This window comes from Chinchilla lanigera, unplaced genomic scaffold (genome assembly GCF_000276665.1).
Source record: "Chinchilla lanigera isolate Chin_1 unplaced genomic scaffold, ChiLan1.0 scaffold00065, whole genome shotgun sequence".
Lineage (NCBI taxonomy): Eukaryota > Metazoa > Chordata > Mammalia > Rodentia > Chinchillidae > Chinchilla > Chinchilla lanigera.
The window spans coordinates 3,394,175-3,405,569 of record NW_004955466.1 but is presented as its reverse complement, the minus strand read 5'-3'; the positions used below and the strand labels follow the sequence as shown (position 1 = coordinate 3,405,569).

At 33.2% G+C, this 11,395-nt stretch overlaps 1 protein-coding gene across 10 annotated transcripts in view; it reads left to right on the top strand.

Moving 5' to 3' along the window:
• The window catches only part of Gphn (gephyrin), a 508,902-nt gene that overhangs the window by 120,806 nt on the left and 376,701 nt on the right, over window positions 1-11,395 (top strand). For 9 of the 10 annotated variants that reach the window (XM_005399100.2, XM_005399099.2, XM_005399098.2 and 6 more), the window contains exon 2: window positions 4,419-4,497. In XM_005399100.2, coding sequence (XP_005399157.1) covers window positions 4,419-4,497 — 79 coding nt within the window. Of the gene's footprint in view, window positions 1-4,418; window positions 4,498-11,395 lie in introns of those variants that run through there. The other variant, XM_013521947.1, reaches the window with a different exon arrangement.

Here is an 11,395-nt window from a genome sequence, read left to right as displayed (position 1 = left end):
TTTTTTTGGTTTTTCTCCGGTACCGGGAACCGAACTCACGACCTTGCGCTTGCCAGGCAGGCGCTTTGCCGCTGAGCTAAATCCCCAGCCCCTAGTGCGTATTCATCTATACAATTTCACTGGTTAAGAGAAGTGTTGGAACTATATCTCCCTATATATCTTATGCCGTTTACATTTTTAATACAATTACCTGAAGTATTTCTTATACATACATGTAGAATTGCATCAGAGATTGTTACAGTTTTTGCTTTAGCGTCCAAACATAAAAGCTCATGAATGAAGTCTTTTCATTCACCCATGTGTTTGCTTATTGTATTCTTGCTACCTGCTGTTTATGTTCATAGGTCTTCATTAGCTGTCATGTTAAATTAGCTGTCCTCGTGACAAATTTTCTTTGTTTTCCTTCAAGAATGACAATTTTTTCTCCTTTATCTCTTTCGGGTATTTTCAGTGGGTATAGGATGTGAGTTCACAGTTCTTTTTTTTGAGCACTTGAAAGAGTGCATACTTATCAACTCTCTAGTTTCTGATTAAAATTTTTCTGTCATTTGAATTGTTTCCTCATTTAGTTAAAGTGTAGTTTCTCTCATGCTGCTATCCAGGTATTTTCTTTGTCTTCAGTTTTAAAAAGTTAGCTATGATATGCCTCGGTGTGGCTTTCATTAACTTTATCCTGTTTTAGGTTTGCTCACCTTTTTTATGTCTTATGTAAAATCTGTAAAGTTTTCAAGCCATGATTTCTTCAAGTACTTTTTCAACCCAACTTTCTTCTCTTCTTTCATAGTCAGATGATGGAAATGTTAGATCTCTTGATATTGACCCACTGTTCCCTGAGAGATTATGTGCTTATTTTTTCAGTCTTTTTACTTTTAAATTAGACATTTTTTATTATTGTTTTTAGTTCACTGATCCTTTTCTATATATCCTCCATTCTAGTGTTGTACACATCTATTGAATTTGTATTTCAGGTATTATATTTTTCAGCTTTAAAATTTCTACATGGTCCTTTGTATTTTCTGGTTATTTTGTTTTTTGTTTACTTGCTGTTTTTTAAGACTTTCTATGTCCTTGCTGATACTTTCTGATTTTTAATATTTTTATTTAAGTGTTTTCACCATTCCTTTCTGAAGCATTTTTGTTAGACCAGTTTTAAAATCTTGGTCAAATAATTTTAGCATCACTGCCATCTTGATGTTTGCACTTCTCAGTTATATTTTCTTTTTCTTTCTTAAATTTTGTTGAAGCCTTCATTGTTCTTTTTTTATTGAAACAATATTTTGGGTTTTAAGATAGAAGACTGTGGACCTTATTTAAACTTTCCATTGTGGCTGCCTCATTTGGACATTAGTCAGAGAGATAAACAGAAGCAGGAGTGACCTCTATACAGATAGAAATTGTGTATAGAAATTGTGATAGAAATTAGGTCTTCTTGACCTTCTTTGATACTTGACGTGGACAGTTCTGTGAACATGGTAGTTCTGGCTCTTTACTAAGTCTCAAAATTTAAAAAAATTATAATTATTAAGTGTAATATGTATTTCCTGGTTAGAAAAGATTACAGTTTAAATTTATAATCAGTGGAAGTTATAATTAGTGTTCTTTGTGATGAAAATTGATTGCAAATATTTATCCATTAATGCCTGTGGAATTATGCTTTATGATCCTTATGGCTAATTTCATTTTTGCAGATGTCTTTGACAGAAATAGTTACTGATGAAAACTAATCTTAACATATGCTTATGATTTTATGTGAAAGTATTACCATAACCATTTCATATCCACTTTTAGAATTCTATTAGATTGTCTTCCTTTTCAGCATGTTAGTAACATTGCAGACTCATCACTTCTTGTAAAGATTAGGTAGAAGCTCCTTAGTTGTAAAGTTAAATGGATTTTAAAATATGAAGATTTCATTTACACTGACATCATGTCCAAAACTTCTGCTGGAACTATAATTTGAATTTATAAAATGTAGTTGGGCATATGATGCATGCCTAAGAAGCAGAGGCAGGAACTTAGCAAGGCCCTATCTCAAGAAAAATTTTTAAAAGGGGCCTGGAGGTGTAGCTCATTGCAGAGGCCCTGGGTCAGCAGTTTCTAACATTTTTGGCACCAGGGATGTGTTTCATGGAAGACAGTTTTTCTGTGGATCAAGGAGACATGACAGTTTCAGGGTGATTCAAACTCATTATATTTATTTTGTAATTTATTATTACACTGGTATATATAATGGAATAATTATACAGCTTCATTATAATGCAGAATCGGGAAGAACCCTGAGCTTGTTTTCCTTGGTCCCATCTGGGTGTGATCAGAGACAGTGACACCCAGAATGTGTTGTTTATGTCCAGTCTACTTCATAGTCTCCTTTTGGTTGCTGTCACTGGTGAAAGCTGTGCTTCACAAAAAGATGTTGGAAATGGAAGCATACTTTTCAGTACTTTTGTGGCAATCTCAGGATATTCTGCTTGACTTTCATTCTGAACATGTCAATTTTAAGTTCTCAAACATACTTTTAAAAGCCAGTATTTGCAGTGTCAAACAGTTGATCTCTTCTAGCACAAAGTCAAGTCACCTGGCTTTTTCACTAATATGCATTCATTCCTTCCCCTCTCAGGGGTCTTTTGTGGTTGCAAAGAAATGTTTAAACTCATTTGAAAGCTGTTATAATTGATCATGCACCAGCTGAGAGAAAGACTGTCCTGGCCTAGTGTCTTTCATAGTTACCACTAATGTTTGAAATGTCTTAAAAATCCCCCTTTTTCACTTATTACTCTCATAATTCCAGTTTGGCTTTGAGTGCATCCACTTTACCTGCTGACTTGAGCACAGTTGTTATCCTCCCTTGACTTGACAAATTGAGTTCATTTAGCAAGTTGAATGTTACTTAAGTAAGTTTTGTGACCCATTCTGTGTCACTGAAATGTGCTAGTGGTGACTGTTTTTCTAAAAGAAATCTGTAGAGTGGCTTTTGCTCAAAAAGTCTGTCAGTGATCTACCTTTAGAAAAGCATCTCACTTCTGTGATAAAAAGACATATGTGCTTTGGACTCATCTTCTCACAGAGCCATGTGAAAAGATGTGAGTTAAAGGTATATACTTTAATGGGGTCAATAATTTTAATCACGTCCTGCAAAATGTTGTCAAGTTCAAGTGGCAGTGTTTGGCTAGCCAGCATGCCCCCATGGTTGACAGTGAGTGTAGACTTAGATTCAGAAATGACCTCTTTGACATATGTAGTGAAACCAGAAAAACATGTTATAGCAGGTTATATGCTCTGTCTGTACATATATGAACAAAAAATGACCAATTCACTTTTTCGGATATATAACCATTCCCAGACAAATATTTCTGCATCTGTGGTGTTAGCTGGCAACAAAAATGGGCATGATATAGCCCTATGCACATCTTCCTGAGAAAGGTAATGCACAAAAACATTGTTACCTTGTTGCCAGTATCAGACACATCAACCTGGATTGCGTACCACTAATTCTGTCCAATGATTGTGTCTCGGTATCTTTTGCTATTTCATCAGTTTGTCTGTTAACAGTGCTAGGTAAAAGATGAACACATGCCTTTTGAACTGCACTCTTTCTTAAAAGTTCGTAATAAATGTCCTTCGCCACAGGTAGGATCAACTCTTCACCCAAGTGTAAAAGGATTCTTGGTTTTAATGATGCAGGTAGCCATTAAGAATGATGCTGTCAGTGCACACACATTTGAAGTGGTGACCTTTGGTAGTTGCTTCTGTTCTTCATGTTCACATTTTTCTCTGTCGAGAACCCCAAAGGTTTGCCTTTTAATGAAGGTTGCTTTGTCTCCATACATTGGAGCAGTTTTGAAAGTTTCATGGCTTTTTGCATAGCCAGTTGCAACATGTGAAAAGTAGACTTGGAGAATGTGAATCATCTATTGCAATGAACCCGTGATTTAGGTAGGACTCATGGTATTCTCTTTTAAATGCAGCTTTCTTTTTGTTGGCAGTGTTAGAATCTTCTGTCTCATCGATGAATTTGTTCCCTTTTTCAAAGAAGCTCTCCAGAAATGTTTGTTTTTTTCTTATCTTTGCCAAGTTGTTATTTTCAAGATGGCTGGTTTCTGGGTCCCAGAAAGACTGTATTTTATTGCTGACCACTACTCTACCATTTTGGTTCATCCAGAAACCGAACAACATTTAGACTCTTACCATTTTATATCTTGTGTTTAATACAAAGTCTGTGCTTCACTTATGGCTTGTTATTGAAATGTTAGCTTAGTTTATTGAATATTAGTGTTTAAGAGGCCTAAAAATCAATCACTATGGATATTTGGAAAATTTTTAAAAGCAAATTTTATTTCACAATTCATTTTAGTCATCAATAGCTTCAATGAAATGTAAGCATACCTTAATTTTCTTTCCTTTCTCTCTTTCCTGTTTAGTGAGTGATAGTTGCTTCAGGAATCTTGCAGAAGACCGTAGTGGGATAAATCTCAAAGATCTTGTACAAGATCCTTCTCTGTGAGTATTTAGTTTTCAGTACTAAATATAATTAAAAACTTTACTGTTGGTGTTATATTTTCAAAAGGTTTATAACTGATAGCTAAGTTAGTGTTGAACAATTTCCTAGTTTTTAATAATTTGTATTAAATACAGTGACATTTGATGAAAGATTTTCTTTCCAGAAATAGATTTTGGAAGAGATGAAGTCATTACTAAAGTTTGATTTTCAAGCAGCAGGGCTGGTGGCTAAATGACATTTGCCATTGTTACTGTAGATAATAGTGAGGGCTTGCTTGGGTAAGTAAGATCACATTTGTGCCATCAATATTAAGCTCCCTTAGGGGCTGGGGATTTAGCTCAGCAGCAAAAGCGCCTGCCTGGCAAGCGCAAGGTCGTGAGTTCGGTTCCCGGTACCGGAGAAAAACCAAAAAAAAAAAAAAAAAAATATTAAGCTCCGTTAAGTATATTATGTTACTAGTTATTTTTAATTATAATTAGAAATGTAAAATATTTATAATAACAATATGTAACTTAATATATTGCATATCTTCTTAATATTCCACATGAGAAAACTATGCATAGTGATTTGAACAGTTTTATAGCTTTCAAATTAAATTTTTTTGCTCTTGAGTTAGTCCTGTTCCCATTCAGCAACACTGTAGAATATCAGTTTCTACTTTATGAATCAAATATATTTTTGCACTTTTATGTTTACTTATAAACTGTGTTGTATATGAATATGTTCTCCCAGTTGACCAACCTTTATTTAAAATTAATTAATTAATTAAAAAGGTAAGTTAAGCCTGGGCAGCAGGAAGAAGAAAGTTGGCAGGTGCTTTGGTTATTTATACACAGTGCATGAAATAAAGTATATTAAAATACAAAATCAGCCTTCCTGATTACATGCAATCTTCCATTCTACAAATTAAACTAATAAGTCACTGAGAATTTCATGAAGAACAAAAGAACACAAGGCCATCTAGAAATTAAGGTTTATTGATTCATTAGTGATTGGTCATTTAAAAATATCACAAGAGGGGCTGGGGATTTAGCTCAGTGGCACAGCGCCTGCCTGGCAAGTGCAAGGTTATGAGTTCGATTCCTGGTACCGGGGAAAAAACAAAAAAAAAATCACAAGAGAGTGCTAAAATGTATAGAATATTAAAGTCTATTAAATATTCAAGTATTAGATATATAGAATATTATTACAATGTAATAAATCAGAAAGAGTTTCCAAATCCATTCCATTTTTTCTTCTTTATTTTCCTCAGTGAAAAGATTATTTGTGAATATTCTTTCTTAAGTGATTTTTATTCCTTTGAAAGTTGACAGTTGCTTTTCAATCCTGCAAAAATTTACCCAAAATTGTAAGTCATTCCATGAGGATGTACACATAACTATTAAATGCATACTAAATAACATTTATTTGTTTGAAAAATTCTAGTTCCCTTTTATATATGGGAGGAAACTATAATTTCATAAAAGATTTCACCCATGTGAACAAATGAAATAAATTTTCTCATTATAGTAATATTTGTAAGGTATACTTTTACTATGATTACATATCTGTTTAATGCAATATTGGAATGAAAAATATGTGCCTAAGATATTTAATGATACAGAAATTGTGGAGAATTACACTTATATAATGAATTGTCATAATGAATTATATATCATTTTTAGAGAATTTGGTACTTCTTCCCAGAAGATAGAATAATATTTATCTTTCAGTGTACCTGTAAATTATAGATTTTATTTTAGCACTCTAAGAAAAATTCATTATAGACAGCTTCATTGAGTGTATAAAATAATTCCCAGTATCTGTTTAAACAGCCAGATATTTTATTTAGGATCAGTCTCTTAATTTGGACTGTGTCTGGTATGTAAGAATGTTAAGCTTCAGGGATAATAGTATTGTTTTTGACTGTATGAAGTTGGATTTGGAAAGAACTTTCTTTTCTTCTTATTTCTTTATTAGTATGTGTTTGCAGTATATAATAGTTGCATTCATTTTGGGGGATTCATTATTTTCATTAAGAAGTGGTGAGTTGTACTATTATTAACTTACATTTACATGTTAGAGAAATATTTCTTCCCTGGTAAAGTCACATACAGAAACAAATGCCCACTATGAAAAAAATAATGTATTTTTTATTATTATGATAGTGAATGCTTTATTTCTGAATTTCTTTCTTATTGAAATAATCCTTTAATACATACTTCATATGTGTGGATTTTTAAAAACAAATCTGGTGCCTCCTTTTGTCCCAAACCTTTGGTAAATCCTCACTACTTTTCATTGATGCACATGTATGACTATAGATGGTTTTATGTGAAGTTAAATTGTTTATGTTGCAACACTAAGCTGTATATAGAAATACCTTTTTTACAAAATTCATCTCCTTAAAAAAATCAGTGTCACTTGGTGTTCTTTTTTTTTTGTTTTTTTCCGGTACCAGGAACTGAACTCACAACCTTGTGTTTGCCAGGCAGGCGCTGTGCCACTGAGCTAAATCCCCAGCCCCTGATTTGGTATATACTTAAGATTAATATGATTATTAACATTTCACAAATGCATTATTTTATAGATGTTTTAAATAAAAAAAAATAGAATGAAATGTGTATTGAATGAATGCTTTATATGTTAATGTGCCTTTTGGTTTTGTATTATCATTCATCCACCTGAGCTGCTGATACTGAAGGGAATTTATGGTAAACGAGGATTAAATATTTCAGGTACTAATCCTGATAGAAACACAGAATAACACAGGAGGAAAAAATTTGCTGAGAAAAACTTGCACTTACCTGAACAGTGTTAACCCTCAGAGTAGTGTGTTGTGTGTTTTAATCAGATAAATGAGCAGGTACAGAATTTCTCTGCACAGAGCATAAGTAGAAAACCCCATTATTCGTATGTATGCACACATGAGCCAATGTTTAAACCAGTAGTCACAACCAGATAAGGAGCTTACTGCCTGAAAAATCAAAAAGGCAAAATCTGATTCATGCTAATGGGATAGTGTAATAGGTACTCTGCAGTTTAGTACCTAAGTCAGTGGTGGCAGACCTATGGCACACATGCCACAGAGGGCATGAAGAACACTCTCTGTTGGTGCTCAAGCCAAGTCGCTCTAGCATCGCGCCAACAGCCGAGCACTTTAATTGTATTGTAGGTGCTTTGTGATAAATAAGTTAGCTTTGGTTTGTAATTTGGGCAAACTTGGTCTCTAAAAGATTCGCCATCACTGATCTAGACTTACCGTTTCAAGTGTTAAAGGAGGAATCCCATAAGGGAAAAAGTATGATAAATGTAAGACCAAGCAGAGGAACTAAAATTTACTTAGCTAATTAATATGCCTAATGATTTGTTTGTATTAATAATGTAAATGCTAAATTTTACCATAACCATCTTATTAGCTTATCTTCTGTTTATAATTATAAATATCTTTTGGTTGGTTCCTTTTCTATTTGTATAATTTGTCAATTTATGTTGTGTTATAAACCTCTTCTGGCAGTTATGGGCTCTCAATAACACATTGTCTCATTTAACTTGATATATAACCATCATAGATACATATCTAATATATGACATACTTTCATCAATGTAAAAAGTTCTTCTTAGCATGATATGATTAACATTTTCTCTTTAAGTAGAAAAGCTCATAGTATATAAGTTATATAAAATTATGTATACCTTTTCTTCTGGAGAGTTATATGCAAAAAAGATAGTATGTATAAGGTACTTTATTTTAAATTATATTCAGTTGTGTTCTTTGTAGAAACAGTTTACTTCTTTTGACTGTGTCGTACAGATAAGATATAAAACATTATAGTGTTTATGATTTAGGTTCCTTATTTCTAATTAGTAATTATTTGAACTAAGATTACACACATAGGGTATTATTAAGAGAATTAAAAGAAAACAGATGAAAGGAACTAGAGAAATTGTAGCAGGGGTGGTGAGGAATGTGTTTGTTTTGTAGATGTATATCATTTAATTTGTATTTGTTCTTAAAAATTTAGGAACATCTTTGGTATGTGTTGGGTAAGACTGTTAGAATAAGAATTACTTATGGAGGAATTGCTCATTTCTGAATGCTAGAAATATAACTCAGAATCCAGAATATTTATAATTTTTCCTCCTAGCCTTGTAGAGAAATGTGTGTATCTACTACATTTTGTTTTTCCTTTCATCTCCATTAGTGGACATTTGGGTAGCTTCTGGCTTTTCGCTATTGTGAGTAATACTCCTGTGAACATGGGCTGCAAATATCTCATTAGGATATGTATCCAGAACAAAAACTGTACGGTTCTTCATAGCAGCTGCACATTTTTACATTTGCACTAGCAGTATATGAAGATTTCGATTTCTTTACAACTTTCCCAACACTTGTTATTTCTTTTGATAATAACAGTTTTAATGGGCATAATGTGATAGCATCCTAATGAGTGTTCTTGGTATTTTTAATTGAACTTCACTTACATCTTGTCTTTAATAATGACTTTGATGTAACATCATGGAAATAAAGCCAAAGGTGTTTTCTTATGCATTAGTGTTACAGCACTGTGGTATATACTATGAAATAAACTGTATAACGTGTTACTTCAAACAGAAAGTCTGTTTCCTGTTACTACAAAGATTAAAAATACAAGTCCCTAGTAATTTTGTAACCATCACATTTTGATAAATTAATTTTCCTGTTTTATATTGCTTGACTCAATACTGCACTAATTATACCTTATCTATAAAGAATTGCTTTTAGGGGGAAAAAAGTATTTTGATTACTAGATACAAGCTTAGAAATGCAGCATACTGTTTATAAAAACAAGAGCAACAACCTGCTAGTTGAAATATATTTTGATGTTATAGATCATTAATAATAAATAATGATATTTTATGTTGAGGAACAGAGATGAAATTAGATAAAATAATTGTATCTAATTGTACATTTTTTAGACAAAAATTTTATTAACTTTTATGTAACTTACAATTTTTAGCACTTTTAATGGAAATTTTTTTGGTGGTTCTGAATCATAGCCTCATCCCCCAGAGTACACTTGTCATTACACTACAGTCTGATTAAATGATATTTTGATCCCTTGGTTCATGACATTAAATATGAAGAAAAGGCAGGATTGCTTTCTGGGAAGCAATCATCTCTAAATATAGTCTGTACTTATCTGTTGGTGTTAAGACAGGTTGCTATGGTGAATTGAATTTTTTGAAAATGCCAGTCAGCACAAGGTAAACATTGAGTTCTGAAGTGATTATTTCCCACAGAGCTGTACATTCTCATTCTGCATTTTTCAGGTAGATCAATTTACTTAATGTTTTAATGTACTATTTATAAAAAATCAGTTTTATAGTATCTTTGAGACCTTTACTATTTACTAAAGTAAACATAAGAGTTTTTACTATTTTTATCGTTTTCTTCTCTTTTTATCCTTTGTATGAGTTTTACTTGGTACAGAAATTATTTTTCCAAAGACAATGTTTTAAAGAATATTGTCTTTTTTTTCCATTTTGCTGTCAGTAGTTCTGTTAAATCTAAGATAGCTACCAAAACTGTCTCGTGTGTAATAATGCCTCTAAGCATAAGATTTCATCTTTTTAATTTTTTAATTTTCATTTATTTACTTGTTTTTGAGACAGGGTCTCACTATGTAGCCCAGGCTGGCCTCGAACTCCTGGTGATCCTCCTGTCTCAGCCTCCCAGCGGGTTTCCGGGTGTGCACCACCATTTTCAGCCTTCATCATTTTTAATCAGGTTCTTTTTTCTTCCTTGGTGGATTATATACTTTTTGATCTGTGACGTATACATTGGTATACTACAGTTTCATCTAGACTGGTGTTTTGGTATTGTGACACAGTTTGGTGTTATAACTGTAAACCCAAAGATGTAACTATTTTTTAGAAGATTTAACTATTTTTTGTAACTATTTTTCCATTTTAATATGTTCCTGAAAGTATATGCTCAATTTTTAATAGATTGTTCATGTTATAATTTATTTAATCCAAAATTATTATACAGTACTTAAGTTCTTTAGTAATTAGGTTCATCAGGCATAATTCCTATAACCCATGATGAAAGATGGATAATATATGTCTTCTGCTTGAGTTGTATAGGTACCCAGTTCAGTATTGTAAAATTATTATGAAATAGAGAGGTAAAACAATAATGGTGGCTGAGTAGCATCCTCTAGTGAATATCTCTCCACAGGCACACCGTGTTGAACAGCTATCATATGGCAAACTACCTTCACAAAAGCTAAGAAAATCAAGGGAGGGAGCATAATGCCTGCTTTCAGTACAGCAAAATGAAAAGATATACTGAAGAAGGCAGAAAAAATAAAGTTGTTCATTTCATCTCTCCCTCGATTGTAAGCAGCCCAGTGTGGAGTGAGAAGCCCTGCATTTGGGGGAGGGAGAGAAATTAAGACCAAACCGTAGACTTGAAACACAGTACCGGGCCCACCACTGTGAAACCCTGTGCTGAGCAAAGTCTCATGATCCCTACTGCCAGGCTAATTCCCTGAACCCAGGCACTGGAACTCCATTAGAGTAGATGACTGATTGCAACTACTACCACCCCTCCTCCAAACCTGGGAGGAAGAGTTGAAAGTAAGATTCTACCTGCTGGGAAGCAGAGCATGAAAGTGTAGAAATTTGCCTTAGAGCTTTGTGCCAGGCTGTCTTGTAGAGAACCAGTACCCTGTACAAATGGATGAGCTCATATACACCTCAGGGTTCACAGAGCCTGTAGATAAGCCCTGTCACCAGGTAAAACATGAGCATTAATAAGAAAGACTTATTTTTTTTTTTTTATTTTAAGGATAAAAGGAGGGAAACATTAACAGACATACAACATTTTACAACATATCACAAGCACAATACAGACAATACAGAGTTACAAAC